Source organism: Oncorhynchus keta, chromosome 17 (genome assembly GCF_023373465.1).
Source record: "Oncorhynchus keta strain PuntledgeMale-10-30-2019 chromosome 17, Oket_V2, whole genome shotgun sequence".
Lineage (NCBI taxonomy): Eukaryota > Metazoa > Chordata > Actinopteri > Salmoniformes > Salmonidae > Oncorhynchus > Oncorhynchus keta.
Genome location: NC_068437.1, coordinates 12,048,079 through 12,067,565, shown reverse-complemented (window position 1 = coordinate 12,067,565; position 19,487 = coordinate 12,048,079). Strand labels below are relative to the sequence as shown.

General features: G+C 43.6%; 1 protein-coding gene across 3 annotated transcripts in view; it reads right to left on the bottom strand.

The window, feature by feature from the left end:
- The window catches only part of ptprja (protein tyrosine phosphatase receptor type Ja), a 64,649-nt gene that overhangs the window by 20,237 nt on the left and 24,925 nt on the right, over window positions 1-19,487 (bottom strand). For all 3 annotated transcript variants that reach the window (XM_035790680.2, XM_035790681.2, XM_035790682.2), the window contains 6 exons: window positions 9,826-10,083; window positions 8,907-9,155; window positions 1,909-2,169; window positions 1,411-1,683; window positions 803-1,069; window positions 375-638 (listed from right to left, as the gene is read on the bottom strand). In XM_035790680.2, the coding sequence (XP_035646573.1) occupies window positions 375-638; window positions 803-1,069; window positions 1,411-1,683; window positions 1,909-2,169; window positions 8,907-9,155; window positions 9,826-10,083 (1,572 nt within the window). The remainder of the gene's footprint in view (window positions 1-374; window positions 639-802; window positions 1,070-1,410; window positions 1,684-1,908; window positions 2,170-8,906; window positions 9,156-9,825; window positions 10,084-19,487) is intronic.

Sequence of the window (19,487 nt, the reverse complement as noted above, 5' to 3'; positions counted from 1 at the left end):
AAACCAATAAGAAAGACAGTTCCAAACCTCTGTTTTCCCCTCCCCCACTCAGACCACTCCCAGATAGTCCTAGCAAAATTTTAGCTTTTTGCTTAGAAGCCATTTTTGTTCATTTTTGACCATTAGGTAGTTAATTGTTACCCAGAAATTATTTGATATTGAGATAAAAACAGCTGCATTGGACCTTTAACATTTCACATTTTAGACTAGAGATATATAGATCTTAAAAGTGTGGTAAATGTTTATTATGTAAGTGAGTCTAATTTGGTTTAGGTGTGAAATACGCATCGTCAGCCGTCTTAGATTAAATCAACTTTGCTATGTAAAGGGAAGGTGAGTGAGAAAGAGATGGGGGGGGGTCTTTTGAACCGTACTTGTGTAGCTAGACGTCTCTACTGAGTCAGACTTAACCCCCTGGACGACCGTGACCACAGAGAAGGTGTAACTGTCCCCAGGCTGGAGATGGGTGAAGGTGTAGCTCTCGACCATGGTTGACACTTTCGCAACCATAGAACCCTTCTTGGAGACGGTCACCAGATAGGAGTAGATGGGTTGGTGGTCGTCCTGTTGGGACCAGGAAAGCTTGATAGCGGTTGTGTTCAGATCCTTGACCACGAGGTTACTGACCGCCTTGGGCTCTGAACGGCAAAGAGGGCAGAGATGTTGTATTAATATGATCCATAACACAGGATCATTTAGCAGACAGTGTTATACACCTCTTAACTACACAAGAGTAACTGCAGCTTGCATTACTCTTGGATTACTCTACAAATACCTATGGAAGTAAGGAATATTAGCTTACGTGTGTAGCTGAACGTGAGTTCTGGAATTCCGTGGCTTCCCGCTGCTGCTACTGTTGTAACAGTGAAGGTGTAGCCAGTCCCAGGTTCTAGGCCAGGGACGTCCGCGAAGCTTGTATTGACTGTTTTCTCTCCGACAGGGCCTGTATCGTTGCTGTACTGGACTCTGTAGGAGTAGTAGGACTTAACACCCACAGGGTCAGTCCACTGTAGCTTCACTGAGGAGGTGGACAACGGGCTCGCTGTGAGGCTCACCACTGGTTTTGGCACTAGGAGAGAGAAAAATCAACCTTAAATCAATGATCTTACTAGCCGCATTTAACCTGATGTATTTCAAAAAAATATATCATATAAATAATAGCGATTTCGCAGATGCTTTTATCCAAAGCGCTTTACAGTCGTGCGGGCATATATTTTATGTATGGGTGGCTCCGGGAATATAACCCACAACGCTAGCAGTGCAAGCGCCATGCTCTAAAAACTGATCCATACAGGACCATGCATCAACCGTGCATAGTATTAGAAACAATTCAGAAGACGTCTGCAACATTTTCACATTGTCAAAAATGTCACCCCAAGCACACTATATAGTTGTTACATGTGTACGTACATGTGTATCCAGATGTATTAACAGGGGTGCTTCCCAGATCCTGTGCTCCCACGGTTATCACTGTGATGGTGTAGAACGTTCCAGAGGACAAAGAGAGCAGGTTATATCCGAGACTAGCGGTAGACTGGCTGCTTGCTCCAGTCCCAGTAGAATAGTAGCTAATGTCATAGGAGATGCCCGGAACACCAGTCATTAGACCAGGGGTTTTCCATTGGACAGCGAGGGAGCTGGTTGTCCTCTCTGTGATGTTGAGGGGTCCAGGTGGGTTGGGTACTGTCGATGGAGAAATAAGAGAGACGTTAGGAAAGTTGCATACCCAAATTCACATTCACACAAAACACACACACACACACACATTTGCTTTTCTTTCAGGAACAAACACAGAGGGAACCTCCTCACACTCTCTCATTCAAACTCTCAGAAACGACAAAACTACTACGAAGCCTTCAGAACCTCTGCAGTAAATGCATAGTATAGCCACCACTGGCCATGACTTACCAGTGGCTAACTGGCCCGTAGCAGACTGGTTCCTGAAGTGTCCAGCTACAGCAGTCACTGTGACCTCATAGACCCTCCCTGACTGTAGCCCAGTGAAGCTGGCCATTGGGGTCTGTGTGGTTTGGCTGGACGTGTAGCTTAAAGCAGCATTAGAGATGTTCACATTGTATTGGTCCACCCTCCCTCCAGGCAAGGTCCAGGTCACATTCAGCTGACTGGTCCCTGGTCTCGTAGCCACAATATTCACAGGTTGTTTAGGGTCTGTCATGACACAATCGAAAAGGTTTCATTTCAATGACGGAAATATAGACAGTTATAGAAAAGACAAAAAAGGTCACAGCCAGCCCAAGACTGTACTCTAAAGGAGTGTCGGCGAGCCTGCCGTTACTCCTTAACATCCAAGGGGCCTCATTTACAAAAACGTGAATTCGTCCAAAATATACACCGAAATGTGTGTGCACCAGTTTTCATGCAAAAGTTGGCATTCATACAAAATGTCGCTTCGCGTGAGAATGTGCTCACCTCCCTGCAAACTTTGGACCATGCGTACGCACATTTGCGAGTTGTTGAAATATTGTGTTGCAAACTGGCAAGTAAGTATAATGTGCAAATGGGGTATGATGAAAAGCATATAAACAAGAATTCAGCCAGCTGTCGTTAGTGAGAAGAGCGAAAATCTATGCGTTTAATTTTTCGAATAGAAAATAACTAGACATAGGAATCTTTTTCCAATTTTATTTTCAGAACCATTGCAGAATTAAATTCCGGTTTCTGGCCGTGATGGGTTCATATTCCCAAAGTTTTATTTTTGTTTTTATTTCACCTTTTTTGGGGGGTGGGGGGGTGGGCGGGGTAATTACACAGAATGTATTTAGAATTTGTGAGATTAAATTTTTCCAGAAATAGTTTAACCGGCTCTGTGTATTCTCAAGTCAAATTCGAAAAAAGTGAGGGAGTACCACTCCTCGCACTACAACCCTGCATCTGATACTGATACAGCCAAGTGTCTTCCTCTATTATGACTGCCGATTCAAGTACTCTGGACCTGCAGTAAACGTCTTTAAAATAACTGCAATACTAATGAGAGTGAAACCTATAATCCTACTGTACACGTGGTAATGCTCATCCTCGAGTCAAATAACATGTTGCAAAGTGGATGATTGTCAAAATGCACGTAAAACATTTAGGTGTACACGTCCATGTAATATTTATTTATTTAACCTTTATTTAACCAGGTAGGCTAGTTGAGAACAAGTTCTCATTTGCAACTGCGACCTGGCCAAGATAAGGCAAAGCATTGTGACACAGACAACAACACAGAGTTACACATGGAGTAAACAATAAACAAGCCAATAACACAAACAAGTCAATGACACAGTAGAAAAAAGAAAGTCTATATACAGTGTGTGCAAAAGACATGAGGAAGTAGGCAATAAATAGGCCATAGGAGCGAATAGTTACAATTTAGCAGATTAACACTGGAGTGATACATTAGCAGATGATGATGTGCAAGTAGATACTGGTGTGCAAAAGAGCAGAAAAGTAAATACAATAAAAACAGTATGGGGATGAGGTAGATAGATTGGGTGGGCTATTTACAGATGGACTATGTACAGCTGCAGCGATTGGTTAGCTGCTCAGATAGTTGATGTTTAAAGTTGGTGAGGGAAATAAAAGTCTCCAACTTCAGCGATTTTTGCAATTCGTTCCAGTCACTGGCAGCAGAGAACTGGAAGGAAAGGCAGCCAAATGAGGTGTTGGGGATGATCAGTGAGATATACCTTCTGGAACATGTGCTACGGGTGGGTGTTATTGTGACCAGTGAACTGAGATAAGGCGGAGCTTTACCTAGCATAGACTTATAGATGACCTGGAGCCAGTGGGTCTGGCGACGAATATGTAGCGAGGGCCAGCCGATTTGAGCATACAGATTGCAGTGGTGGGTGGTATAAGTTGAGGAAGGAAGTACCATGAGCAGCTCTCATTTAATTGGGCCTAGTAGTCTAGTAAATAGATAGGCAATATGTATTTCAAATTTTGCAATCCCATAGGCTGCATAGTTTAAAATATAGAGTCACATTTTACAGGTGAACAGTTTATATTTTACATTGAAGAAGGGCTGTATATAGTGCATTTGGAAAGTATTCAGACCCCTTGACTTTTTCCACATTTTTTTTACATTACAGCCTTATTCTGATGGATTAAATTGTTTTTCCCTTCTCATAAATCTACACACAATACCCCATAATGACAAAGTGAAAACAGGTTGAGAGTTTCTCCCATTGTTCTCTGCAGATCCACTCAAGCTGTCAGGGAGCGTTGCTGCACAGCTATGTTCAGGTCTCTCCAGTAATGTTCGATCGAGTTCAAGTCTGGACTCTGTTGGCTGGGCCACTCAAGGACATTCAGATAGTTGTCCCGAAGCCCCTTCTGCGTTGTCTTGGCTGTGTGCTTAGGGTCGTTGTCCTATTGAAAGGTGAACCTTCGCCCCAGTCTGAGGTCCTGAGCGCTCTGGAGTAGGTTTTCATCAAGGATCTCTGTACTTTGCTCCGTTCATCTTTCCATCCACCCGATCTAGTCTCCCAGTCCCTGATGCTGAAAAACATCCCACATTCTCACTGGTTTCTCCAACTCCTGTGTACCACTCCCACAACACACACTTAAGAGTTTGGAAGGGGCCAATGTTCCAGTAGGGAGCCTTCTACAGCTAAACCAATCAGTCATCAGGTTCCAGCAGAAGCCACACAGCTACAGCAGCCTCACAGCGAACACGGCATCAACATGCAGTGACAGAAATGCTTGTCATTTTATGACATTTATGTTATGGTGGAGGAGTGTAAATGTGCTTGGAGGAGGTCACTGAAGCACAGAGTGCCTCCCGTGTGTGGTAAAATGGTCGTAAACTTTGGATCACTGCTAGCTCAGCAAAGAAGGTTCCTGTGCGCAGCTCAATAAATCCCGAGAACTGTGCGAGAGCATCTCTTCCCTAGGTTCCATGGGAACTCCGCAACCACATATGGCAAGGGGAATGAGCAGGTGGCCTACACATGGACGGAGAGTTAAGGGTTTAGTCTGGAGAGTAGAGGCACAAGTAGTGAGTGTCAAGGAGCCAGATGGAGTGTTAAACTCTCAAGAACTTCTAGAAATCAAATGTCCAGCTCTACCTTATTATCTAAGCATAAGTCTGTGTTTTTTCTTGTCTTGCACACTTCTCTTCATATGTACATTTACCTGATTATATTTGCATAATTCTTGGTGGGTTCTTTTATATCCCGCCTTGTACAGCTCTCATCCTACATGCCTACGGAGAACTCATGATTTAGGAATATTGTGTATTGTACCATGTACAGCTCTTTTCATATGTCACTTCATGAACTTATCTAAGCATACCATAATTCATCTTGCACATGGCAAATTGTGGTGTTAATAAAAACACCATGAAATTCTACTCTGACATTTTCTTTGATACTTAACATTTTGAAATGAAGGACAAGGAGGCATGTCTTGAGGGTTTCAAATGTGTTTTCAGTTTGATTCTGGGTTTGGTTTTCAAGGGCACAAATCAAATCAAATCAAATCAAATTTATTTATATAGCCCTTCGTACATCAGCTGATATCTCAAAGTGCTGTACAGAAACCCAGCCTAAAACCCCAAACAGCAAACAATGCAGGTGTAAAAGCACCAAATGAAGCAAACAAGTGTGGCACTTGGTAAACAGTTGTCTTCCCTTTTGGTCTGTTAGACCTTCTGGTGTTGAAGAAAATGTATTTTTAAATAGATTGAAGAAGGCATGATAACAGCACCTATTGAATGCCTGTAATTATCAGGAACAGGCAAAGTGTAGGATCATAATTCAGATTAAATAGGAAACTATATATACACACAGTATCTCAGGTGGATGAAATGATGGTGTATATAGAGTTACATTTCATATGCATGAACATTCTCACTGCTCACTCAGCATCCTCGTGGATGATCTCACCTTGCATGTTAACAAGTGCTGCACATATTCTTAAGGACTTGGTCCATTTTGTGCGCCAGGTTGATGGAAACAGTCTGGGAGAGGATTTTGAACACCCTTGAGTCGTCTGATAACTCTCTCAACATGTATAGATAGGTACATTAGCTATCCTTCTCGTGCTTGTGACATCCTCGTCAGACAGCTGGTCTCCTTTCTGAGTGAAGGCTGGTATGGCAAGGTTTACCTTCCTCTCACACAACAGATTTCGGATGGTGAAGACGCTGGCTGCGTTTCAAACTCAAAAGACACGCCCTCGTCTACTTACACTCGGCTTATGCCCTTGGGGGAATACCCACGGCCATATTTGTCGTCAGTCCGATGATTAGCCAAGCAACGTAAGCCCCTCAGCCCTCGTTTTACTGGAGTTTGCGAGTGTACAATTATGTTCACTTCGTGGCCAGAAACGCCCAATAATTCAATTCGCGATGATTGTACATCCACTAAGAAAAGTCAGCCAAACTTAAAACCTCAACGTCACAATGGAGTCAACGTTCAAGTGTAAGTAAAAACATGCAAGTGTAAATAAGTTAGAAATTGTGCTAATAATGCACAAATACGTGTCGTAAAAGTAATGATGTTTTTGTTTGGTTAGCTTTTGGAAATTGTAGAAATAAAACATTTTCCTTCTTCAGAAGTTCCAGCTAGGCAGGCTAACGTTAGTTAGCTAATGAATTTGCTAGCTATCATACAGTAGGCGTGTGTGAATAATTCTATAGTTAATATAATAGACATGCAATCATAATTGATTGCTACCGGTGACTGAAAACACAATCGTCGCGGGACAAACGAGTGACGAATTTCCGGGCAAGGGCGGTCCATTTAAAAATCATTCCTTTTGGTACATTCAACAACAGAGCAATATGAACCTTGTTTCAGCAGGATGTCATGCCTTATTGCAATGGATTTATTGATAATATCTGTTGGGAAAACGTTTGGATGTTGCCACACACATACCTACTTGTTAACAAAATTAAGGACGTTTCCTTTTAAATTATTCATAAATATTATCCTGCCAACCACTATATGAAGAAGTTTAAGGAAAACATCAACTCAAATTGCTCCTTTTGTAATGACCACCCAGAAACAGTGTTGCATCTTTTTTGGCATTGTATGCATGTAAGAAAACGGTGGCAAGACATCAATCAGTAGGTTTATAATTGAACACATTTATGAAGATTTTACACTATTGTGGAAAGATGTACTGTTTGGAATCTTTACATACAATAGAAATAAGCTGAAACATTTATATGTAATTAATTTCATTTTTCTTTTGGCCAAATTTCATATGCACAAATGTAAATCTACAAACAGAAAACCACATTTTCGTACCCTACAAAAATAAATTGAACTGTATTTTAAGATGGTTAAATGCTCTACTAACAAAAAAGCTGTTAGAATTGTAAATATATGCATGTCCCTTAAAGGTCCTTGTGTAATTGTAATGTGATATTGTACCCCCTAGCTCGATTGTCTATTGTTTGTAATCTATGTATGCTTGTGTTCCCTCATGTGCTTTATGTATTGATTTGTTGTTAATAAAAATACAATTCAAAATACAAAAAATCATTCCTTCCTCCCTGCAAGTGTAAACTCGTCAGACGTCATGATACATCATCAGAGGTGGGCTCAAATCTAAAGGTGCCTCACAACTGCACTCGCTCCGCAAAAAAAAAGTTAGGTGGTCAAAACACTCCTGCATCATGAACAGCTTCCGTTTCTGCTAGTTATTGTGGCATCCCCTTAAACCGAACATAAAATGTCCGTTTTGCGTGAATCCATGTTCGGAAAGTTGTGAGAAGCGATACAAAGTTAGTTGGCTCGCAAACTGCGAACTATTGGCTGAAAGTGCTTGACCGGAAGTCCCCCACACAAAACAAACGCCCATATTTCTGTTGAAAATTAGGTGAATACTAAGGCAGGACATAGAAACCCAATAAACTACTATTGAACAACAATTTAGTATTTTGCATCGACGTGTGGGGCTGTAGCATTTAAATTGTTTTGAATATACAATCAATCTTGCAAAATGTGTGGACAGGCAGTCACTGTAGTTAGAAAAAGTCACCACAGAAATGTGATCAAAATTGCCATTGCTCTTTCTTTAAGAAACTGCTGTTTCCGAATGTCAAGTTTCAAATTATACAGCAAAGAAAGGACATTGTCACCATAAAAGGCGAGAGTGTTAATGCTCGATCACGCAGTTTTACAACGGGTCTGGTTTATAACGGGAAATATGCGTATGAATGGCGCGTGCCAAGTTTATAAATCTCTATATTTTTGTAAGTGAGCAGACATTTTCAGAAATGGCGCACAGACATTTAGTGTGAAATGTACGGCTATAAATGAGGCCTAATGACTTTCATGTTTAGAGGGAAACTGGTACTGGTACTGGCAGGCAAAACAGCCAAATACTCTTTCTAAACATTAATCAATTCTCAATTGCATTACGGTTCTAGAAACATAAAGACCTTTACTTTCATATCACATCAAAATGATTTCACAAGCGCAAAATAGATACTGTTTTAACCGGGTTTAACACCATTTCAGCCAACAGTATTTTCTGTTACAACACTTTTTTGGCATCCTTCCATCCGTTACACAAAGGTGTTCGCAGCAGTCTGTCTTCCGTAAACAAGGACATATGGCCGTCTAGGAATATTTACCCTATAAAGATGTGTGTAGTAATATAACATTTTATTATTTATCGCTAATTTGAAAGATGAGGTCCTTATGTTTCCAAACCCGTACCGCAAGCGATGCGTGTTAAATTCAGACTGAGCGTCGGAGCTTTTAATAAAACCCCTCCGGATGGAAGATACCAAATTGAATTAGACGCTAACGTTAGTTACCGTGTCTATGGATAGGCTAGTCAACAACCAATTATTTGTTTAGCCATTTTCGACAATTACGTATTCGCCTTACCTGTGTTTCCAAATCCTTTGTGTCATACCACACCAAACTTGAAAGAGGACTTACTTGTGAAAGTGGTTGTTGTATTGCCTTCTCCTACAGTTGTTTTATCTCCAGCCACTGTAGTGACTGTGAAGTTGTACTGCACTCCAGCAGTCAGCCCAGAGATGGTAGTGGAGGTTTCTGTGGTATTCATACTGACACCAGTCCCCTCTACGCTATAGAAATAACTGTTTCCCTTTGGTTGAGTCCAGCTCAGATACACAGACGATGTTGTGGTTCCAATCACATTGAGGTTGCCGACAACTCCGGGCTCTGTAGAGCAAAATGGAGGACAAGGGGTGAGAAAAAAAAAACATTTTGCTCTATGTATTAAAAATAAATTAAAGAAAAATACACTGAGTGTACAAAAAATGAGAAACACCATCCTAATATTGAGTTGCGCCCCCTTTTGCCCTCGGAACAGCCTTAATTCATCGGCATGGACTCGACAAGGTGTCAAGTGTTCCACAAGGTTGCTGGCCAATGTTGACTCCAGTGCTTTCCACAGTTGTGTCAAGTTGGCTGTAAGTCCTTGTGGTGGTGGACCATTCTTGATACACGCTAGGAACTGTTGAGAATGGAAAACCAGTGCGCCTAGCACCTACTACCATACCTTGGTCAAAGGCACTTTAATATTTTGTGTTGCCCATTCACCCTTTGAATTGCACACATACACAATCCATGTCTCAATGCTTAAAAATAATTATTTAACCTCTCTCCTCCACTTCATCTATACTGATTGACGTGGATTTAACAAGTGACATCAATAAGGGATGATAGCTATTACCTGGATTCACCTGGCCAACCTATGTCATGGAAAGAGCATGTTTTATACACTCAGTGTATTTGGTATTTAGTGTACTGTATATAGTATGTTTATATTCAACTAAAACATTTCAAATGTAGTTATTGACCATTTGGCATCATTGGGCTTTAGTCGTACTTGTGTATACGTATACTGTGCGAGGGTCGCCTTGTGTTATCTTGTCCTGGGCGATGGCAAAGACCTGGAGTGTGTACTGGGTCCCTTGGGTCAGGCTCTCTATGATGGCAGAGGTGGTGGATGTAAATTGGTCCTTCCCTGTTCCTCCATTATGAAACTCCACCCTGTAGCCTGCTGCCTCTCCTGTAGGCTTGGTCCAGCTCAGAGAGAGAGACGTGGTGGTCTGAATGACAGTAGGGGTTGCGATGACGGCAGGTTCTGTTTGTGAAAGAGGAGTAGAGGGGGAGAGAAAGAGGAGAAAGAAAAGAGCGAAAGAGAAGGTTGTCGGTGAAGAGAACAACCGAGAAAGGGATGAACGCCAGAGAAGAGTCATCTGATGTTTGAGGTTAGTTTCCAGCTCAGTTTGAGGCAAACAAATCTGCATTAAGCAACTTTCAGTGAGACTTACTTGTGGCTTGATTTGTTACATAAGCAACTCCTTCTGTAATGTTATCTCCAGCCACTGCAGTGACTCTGAATGTGTACCAAACTCCAGCAGTCAGTTCATTGATGTTGAAGGCTGTCTCATGTGTAGTTGTATTCGTAGTTTTACTGCCATCAGTCCACTCTACTCTATAGAAGGAGCTATTTCCCTCTGGTTCAGTCCAGCTCAGAGACATAGATGATGTTGTGATTTCAGAGACAGTAGGGTTCCTGATGATTGTGGGCTTTATGAGTGCAAGAGAGGGGCATTTTGGTAAAAGATCACAGGAATCATAATTATTTATTGAATTCCTCATTAATCAGAGACAGTAGGGTTCCTGATGATTGCGGGCTCTGTGCGTGCAAGAGAGGGACATTTTGGTAAAAGATCACAGGTATCATAATTATTTATTGAATTCCTCATAAAATGAGGAGAAGCCTGCTACTTTTACACTTCTACTGAAATGTAAGGTAAGTATGTAGGGTGCAAAAGTCATTCCTCTAAAAGCATAATGTAAAGATTGATAGCATGATCAATTTAATGAAAAGTTTTGGGGCAAAAATCAGTTTTTTACAGTATCTTATGGATATACTGGTAGAAAAGTATGGGTAATCCTACAGTAAGTCAACATACAGGCAACATCCAGATCAAGCTAAAGACTAGAGCTGCCGCTTTCAAGGAGCAGGACCAATCCGGACGCTTATAAGAAATCGCGCTATGCCCTCAGATAAAGCATCAAACTGGCAAAGCGTCAATACAGGATTAAGATTGAATGCTACTACACTGGCTCTGACGCTTGTCAGATGTGGCAGAGCTTGAAAATTATTATGGACTACGAAGGGGAATACGGCCGTGAGCTGCCCAGTGACGAGAGCCTACCAGATGAGATGCCTTTTATGCTCACTTTGAGGCAAGAAACACTGAAGCATGCATGAGAGCACTAGCTGTTCCGGATGACTGTGTGATAACGCTCTCAGTAGCCGATGTGAACAAGACCTTTAAACAGGTCAATATTCACAAAGCCGCGGGGCCAGACGGATTACCAGGACGTGTACTCAAAGCATGCGCTGACCAATTGGCAAGTGTCTTCACTGACATTTTCAACCTGACCGAGTCTGTGATACCTACATGTTTCAAGCAGACCACCATAGTCCTTGTGTCCAAGGAAACTAAGGTAACCTGCCTAAATGATTACTGCCCAGTAGCACTCACGTTGGTCGACATGAAGTGCTTTGAAAGGCTGGTCATGGCTCACATCAACAGAATCCTCACAGATAGCCTAGACCCACGCCAATTTGCATACTGCCCCAACAGATCCACAGATGAAGCAATCTCAATCGTACTCCACACGGCCCTTTCCCACTTGGACAAAATGAACACCTATGTGAGAATGCTGTTCATTGACTACAGCTCAGCATTAAACACCATAGTGCCCACAAAGCTCATCACTAAGCTAAAGACCCTGGGACTAAACACCTCCCTCTGCTATTGGATCCTGGACTTCCTGATGAGCCGCCCCCAGGTGGTAAGGGTAGGCAACAACACGTCTGCCACGCTGATCCTCAACACTGGGGCCCCTCAGGGGTGTGAGCTTAGTCCCCTCCTGTACTCCCTGTTCACCCATGACTGCGTGGCCAAACACGACTCCAACACCATCATTAAGTTTGCTGATGACACAACAGTGGTAGGCCTGATCACCGACAACGAGACAGCCAATAGGGAGGAGGTCAGAGACCTGGCAGTGTGGTGCCAGGACAACAACCTCTCCCTCAATGTGAGCAAGAAAAAGGAGCTGATCGCGGACTACAGGAAAAGGCGGGCCGAACAGGCCCCCATTAACATCAACGGGGCTGTAGTGGAGCGGGTCGTGAGTTTCAAGTTCCTTGGTGTCTACATCACCAACAAACTAACATGTTCCAAACACAGCAAGATAGTCGTGAAGACAGCACGACAACACCTTTTCTCCCTCAGGAGACTGAAAAGATATGTCATGGATCCCCAGATTCTCAAAAAGTTCTACAGCTGCACCATCAAGATCATCCTGACTTATTGCATCACCACCTGATATGGCAACTGCTCGGCATCTGACCGTAAGGAACTACAGAGGATAGTGCGTCCGGCCCAGTAAATCACTGGGGCCAAGCTTCCTGCCATTCTGGACCTTTATACTAGGTGGTGTCAGAGGAAAGACCAAAAAATTGTCAGACTCCAGTCACCCCAGTCATAGACTGTTCTCTCTGCTACCGCACGGCAAGTGGTACCGGAGCGCCAAGTCTTGGACCTAAAGGATCCTTAACCGCTTCTACCCCCAAGCCAAGAGACTGCTGAACAATTAATCAAATGGCCACTATTTACATTGACATTCCCCGCTGCCGCTGCTGCTACTCGCTGTGTATTATCTATGCATAGTCACTTTACCTACATATACAAATTACCTCGACTAACCTGTACCCCCGCACATTGACTCAGTACCGGCACGCCCTTTATATATTCTCATTATTGTTACTTTTTATAATATTTGACTTTAGTTTATTTGGTAGATGTTTCTTGAACTGCATTTCACAGTAAGGTTTACACCTGTTGTATTTGGTGCATGTGGCAAGTAAAGTAATCTCATTTCCAGCCACTGCAGTGACCCTGAATGTGTACTGCCCTCCAGCAGTCCGCTCAGTTACACTTAAGGCTGTCTCATTGGTAGCTTCATTCATATCTCTACTGCCATCAGTTCACTCTGCTCTATAGAAGGAGCTGTTTCCCTCTGGTTCATTCATGTAATTGCATGATCTTCTCCCAAAATGTACATTTATTGAGACACAGATCAGAGACACAGATGATCTTGTAATTTCAGTGACAGGTAAGTTTCTTGATGACTTCAGGCTCTGAACGTGCAAGAAATGTACATTTTGGGAGAAGATCATGCAATTAGATGAATTACTACCTACTCTATCCATCTCTTTTTCTTAGAGTAATAAAAATGACTAAACAATGTTTCTTTCGTAACCCTGGTTATCGCATGTCTCACAAAGTGAGATGTCTCACATTAGGATTTGATGGCGGCTCACTACTAGGAAGAACCAATAACACAACGTGTGTCAGAGACAATCAGGTCGAGTGGCGACTCGCACACCGGTTATTCTCAAGCATTTCTCTCTTCCTTTAACTCTTGCGAGCAGGGAAATGTGGTGAGATAGCTTGTTCTATTACCAGAGAACCGGAGTTACGAAAGTAACTAAACCCTTGTGTAGTTTTAACATTCTGTATACTCCCCTTGTCCTAAGGGTAAAAAATGACCCTCCTTCACTACACCCCTAAAATAGAGCAGCTTAATTGAATTTTAAACCCCACATCTATTTTGCATGAAGAAACAACCTGTCATTCATCCCAAACTTTGTGAATATCTGGGTTTTCCCCCTTCACAATGCAGAATGGCTGCATTTAATCAGTGGACAACACTCATTTTTATTATAAAAACACCTGTCATAATTGTTTTACAGTCCTTTGATGGGGAGCAGAATTGGCATCTCCTCCTCTTGCCTGCCCTAGCTGCAGCCTCAGGTGGATCAGGACAAGATTCAGCCCCCTGAACAGCTTTCACAAGCGCTGCAGAGGCTGCTGTGTGGGGGAGGCACTCCCTTCTTTGAATGTGTGGGGTTACAAGTGCCTTTCCCAGCTTCTCCAGGAACACTTGTTCCGCTTATCAGGCATCCAGTTAGGGATGATCTCTTTCCATATCACAAAGGCATTGTATGAGGACATATCAATAATGTTATGGAAGATGACCAGGGGCCAGCGGGCAGTCATCCTCCTGCAGCTGTAAGTTCATATCACCTTGTCCAGGTTGTCCACGCCTCCTTTGTTGTGGTTGTAGTCCATGATGATGGCTGGCTTTCTGTCCTCACGATCACTGACCTCAGCCGTTTTGTGCAGTGTGTTCAGGAGGACCACATTCTTGTTCCTCTTTTGGAGGTAAGAAAGGTAAGAAAATAGAGTGGTGGTGGGGGTGAATGCCTCTCTCTCCCTTGTTGCGAGTAGTGCAGGGGAGAGCTCAGGCTTGTTCTTTCTTACTTTGCCAACCATGGTGATCTTCCTCTTCAGGAGCTGGTGGCTGAGTTCACTCAGTAGCAGACATATTCTCAATTTCTCATTGTGTGTGTGTGCCTTTGTGGTTTTTGTGGTGTGTAAATATTTTATAACTGCTAGGTGAAAATGACCACAAGACAATCTTTTTACCCTGGTGGTGTACAGCTTTCATGGAAATATGAACAAAGGCGATGTTTCACTTTTTCTAATGTTGGGGTCACTCTAGGAAAAGTAATACAATTTCAAGTTGACAAATTTTCATTTAGGGGGTTCTCTCTGCTGTTAAACATAGTGGCAGGATATTTTTTAACCTTAAGACATCACAAGGGTTAATTTCTCTTTCAAATAATTGTTTGGGGTCTCACATTGGCCAAACTCAAGTATTGCAGACATGCTCTGCGAAACCAAGGTAGTCCCAACAGTATCCCCCTCAGAGGCTCAGAGGAGAGTATGTGCCAACAAAGGTGCAGTGACATCCAGTCTGTAAAACATCACAAATGTACAGTGCCTTCAGAAAGTATTCAGACCCCTTGACTTTTTGCACATTTTGTTATGTTACAGCCTTATTCTAAAATTGATTAAATATCAAAAAATCCTCAGCAATCTACACACAAAACCCCAAAATGACAAAGTGAATAGTTTTTTTTAAAAGCTGAGGTGCATCCTGTTTCCATTAATCGTCCTTAAGATGTTATTACAACTTGGAGTCCACCTGTGGTAAATTCAATTGATTGGACATGATTTGGAAAGGGACACACCTGTCCATATAAGGTCCTACAGTTGACAGTGCATGTCAGAGCAAAAACCAAGCCATGAGGTCGAAGGAATTGTCTGTAGAGCCCCCGAGACAGGATTGTGTCGAGGCACAGATCTGGGGAAGGATACAAAAACATTTCTGCAGCATTATAGGCCCCCAAGAACACAGTGGCCTCCATCATTCTTAAGTGGAAGAAGTTTGGAACCAGCAAGAGTCTCTAGAGCTGGCTGCCCGGCCAAAATGAACAATCGGAGGAGAAGGGCCCTGGTCAGGGAGGTGACCAAGAACCCAATGGTCACTGACAGAGCTCCTCTGTGGAGATGGGAGAAACTTCCAGAAGGACAACCATCTATGCAGCACTCCATCAATCAGGCCTTTATGGTAGAGTGGCCAGACAGAAGCCACTCCTCTTTAAAAGGCACATAACAGACCGCTTGGAGTTTGGCAAAAGGCACCTAAAGACTCTCAGACCATGAGAAACAAGATTCTCTGGTCTGATGAAACCAAGATTGAACTCTTTGGCCTGAATGCCAAGCCTCACATCTGGAGGAAACCTGGCACCATCCCTACGGTGAAGGATGGTGGTGGCAGTATCATACTGTGGGGGTGTTTTTCAGCGACAGGGACTGGAAGACTAGTCAGGACCGAGAGAAAGATGAACGGAGCAAATTAGATCTTTGATGAAAACCTGCTCCAGAGCGCACAGGATCTCAGACTGGGCCAAAGTTTCACTTTCCAACAAGACAACGACTCACACAGCAAAGACAACGAAGACTGGCTTCGGGACAAGTCACAATGTCCTTGAATGGCCCAGCCAGATCGAACATCTCTGGCGAGACCTGAACCCGATCGAACATCTCTGGCGAGACCTGAAAATAGCTGTGCAGCAACGCTCCCCATCCAACCTGACAGAGCTTGAGAGGATCTGCAGAGAAGAATGGGAGAAACTCCCCAATTACAGGTGTGCCAAGCTTGTAGCTTGGAAGTTTGTGGGAGGAGCTATAGGAGGTTGGGCTCATTGTAATGGCTGGAATGGAATTAATGGAATGGAGTTAAACATGTGGTTTCCATGTGTGTGATGTGTTTGACCGAGCGCCACCTGTGGAACAGGGAGAGGCACTGTCGGAACGAAGTGATGCGGCCATCCGATAGTGTTGCCTGATAAAAGAGAGAGTCCAGCATGCCGCTTCGCTATCTATTCAGCTCTTGGTTGATCTTGAATCCTAACTCATTGAGGTGGGTGACAAGGGAAGCTGTGTCTTGTACTGCTTACTCCTGTGAAGGGGGGCAAAGCAGGTTATCATCTATGTAGGTGGAGACTCTTAGTCCCCTGATACTAACGGGGTTAGAGCTGCCCTACACATTTGCTGAACGTCTGGGGAGCTAGTGCAAGCTCGAAGGGCACAGCGAGGTATTCAAATATAAATTGTATTTGAAATACTCTGAACAGTGAAATGCGTATTTCCCAACAATGCAGAGAGAAAAATAGAAAAAGTTATAAAGATAATTACACAAGGAATAAATACACAATGAGCAATGATAACTTGGCTATATACACAGGGTGCCAGTACCGAGTCGATGTGCATGGGTTTGAGGTAATTGAGGTAGATACACTACATCAAATCAAAGTTTATTTGTCACATGCGCCGAATACAACAGGTGTAGACCTTACAGTGAAATGCTTACTTACAGGCTCTAACCAATAGTGCAAAAAAAGGTATTAGGTGAACAATAGGTAAGTAAAGAAATAAAACAGTAAAAAGACAGTGAAAAATAACAGTAGCGAGGCTACATACAGTAGCGAGGCTACATACAAACACTGGTAAGTCAGGCTGATTGAGGTAGTATGTACATGTAGATATGGTTAAAGTGACTATGCATATATGATAGCCTGGTTAGCCAATGTGTGAGAGCACTGGTTGGTCGGGCCAATTGAGGTAGTATGTACATGAATGTATACTTAAAGTGACTATGCATATATGATAAACAGAGAGTAGCAGCAATGTCAAAAGAGGGTTTGGGGGTGGCACACAATGCAAATAGTCTGGGTAGCCATTTGATTACCTGTTCATGAGTCTTATGGCTTGGGGGTAAAAACTGTTGAGAAGCCTTTTTGTCCTAGACGTGGCACTCTGGTACCGCTTGCCATGCGGTAGCAGAGAGAACAGTCTATGGCTGGGGTCTTTGACAATTTTTAGGACCTTCCTCTGACACCGCCTGGTGTAGAGGTCCTGGATGGCAGGCAGCTTAGCCCCAGCGATGTACTGGGCCGTACGCACTACCCTCTGTAGTGCCTTGCATTCGGAGGCCGAGAAATTGCCGTACCAGGCAGTGATGCAACCAGTCAGGATGCTCTCGATATTGCAGCTGTAGAACCTTTTGAGCATCTCAGGACCCATGCCAAATCTTTTTAGTTTCCTGAGGGGAATAGGATTTGTCGTGCCCTCTTCACGAATGTCTTGGTGTGTTTGGACCATTCTAGTTTGTTGTTAATGTGGACACCAAGGAACTTGAAGCGCTCAATCTGCTCCATTACAGCCCCGTCGATGAGAATGTGGGCGTGCTCGGTCCTCCATTTCCTGTAGTCCACACTCATCTCCGTACTCTTGGTTACGTTGAGGGATAGGTTGCTATTCTGGCACCACCTGGCCAGGTCTCTGACCTCCTCCCTATAGGCTGTCTCACCATTGTCGGTGATCAGGCCTACACCTGTTGTGTCGTCTGCAAACTTAATGATGCTGTTGGAGTCGTGCCTGGCCATGCAGTAGTGGGTGAACAGGGAGTACAGGAGGAAACTGAGCACGCACCCCTGGGAAGCTCCAGTGTTGAGGATCAGCGTGGCAGATGTGTTGCTACCTACTCTCATCACCTGGGGGCGGCCCATCAGGAAGTCCAGGATCCAGTTGCAGAGGGCGGTGGTCCGTCCCAGGGTCCTGAGCTTAGGGATGAGCTTGGAGGGGACTATAGTGTTGAATGCTGAGCTGTAGTCAATGAACAACATTCTTATGTAGGTATTACTTTTGTCCAGGTTGGTGAGGGCAGTGTGGAGTCCAATAGAGATTTGCGTCATCAGTGGATCTGTTGGGGCGGTGTAACGCTTGTCTTCGTCCTCCTCAGACGAGGACTAAGAAATGTCAGACCAATGCGCAGCGTGGTTGGTGTCCATATTGTATTTAATACGAATACTGAACACTTCAACAAAATAAACGACAAAACGAACAGTCCTGAACGGTGAAGCAAAACACAGAACAGAAAATAATCACCCACAACTCAAAGGTGAAACCAGGCTACCTAAGTATGGTTCTCAATCAGGGACAACGATTGACAGCTGCCTCTGATTGAGAACCATACCAGGCCAAACACAGAAATCCCAAATTATAGAAAAAATAACAGACTGCCCACCCCAAATCACGCCCTGACCATACCAAAACAAAGACAAAACAAATTAACTAAGGTCAGAATGTGACAGGCAGTATGCGAATTGGAGTGGGTCAAGGGTGTCTTGATTGATGGTGTTGATGTGAGCCATGACCTGCCTTTCAAAGCATTTCATGGCCATAGATGTGAGCTCTACCGGGCGATGGTCATTTAGGCAGGTTATCTTGGCATTCTTGGGCACGGTGATTGTGGTGCTCAGCTTGAAACAAGTTGGAAATGTCAGTTAAAGACACTTGCCGATGGTCAGCGCATGCTCTGTGTACGCGTTCTGGTATTCTGTCTGGCCTCACAGCCTTGTCAATGTTAACCTGTACAAAGGTCTTAATCACGTTAGCTACGGAGAAAAAGATCACACAGTTGTATGGAGAGCAAGGGGAACAACTACTTCAACATCTCAAACAACTACTTCAAGGTCACCCCGCTAACTAACCATTTCACACCGGTTACACTCACCCCCCTTTTGACCTCCTTTTCCACAGCAACCAGTGATCCAGGTCAACAGCATCAATGTAACAGTATAGCTTTCGTCCCTCTCCTCGCCCCTACCTGGGCTCGAACCAGAGACCCTCTGCACACATCGACAACAGCCACCCTTGAATCATCATTACCCATCGCTCCACAAAAGCCGTGGGGAACAACTACTTCAAGGTCTCAGAGCGAGTGACGTCACCGATTGAAACGCTATTAGCGCGCACCTCGCTAACTAGCTAGCTATTTCACACCGGTTACATTTGCTATGGCACTAAACAGCTCGTTGAGTTTGGTCTTACTGCCAGCATCGGTGGTGCTACCAAAAATATAGATGAAAACTCTGTTGGTAAATTGTGTGGTCTGCAGCTTATCATGAGGTATTCTAGCTCAGGTGAGCAAAAACACGAGGCTTCCTTAACATTACAGATCGCGCACCAGCTGCTGTTAACAAAG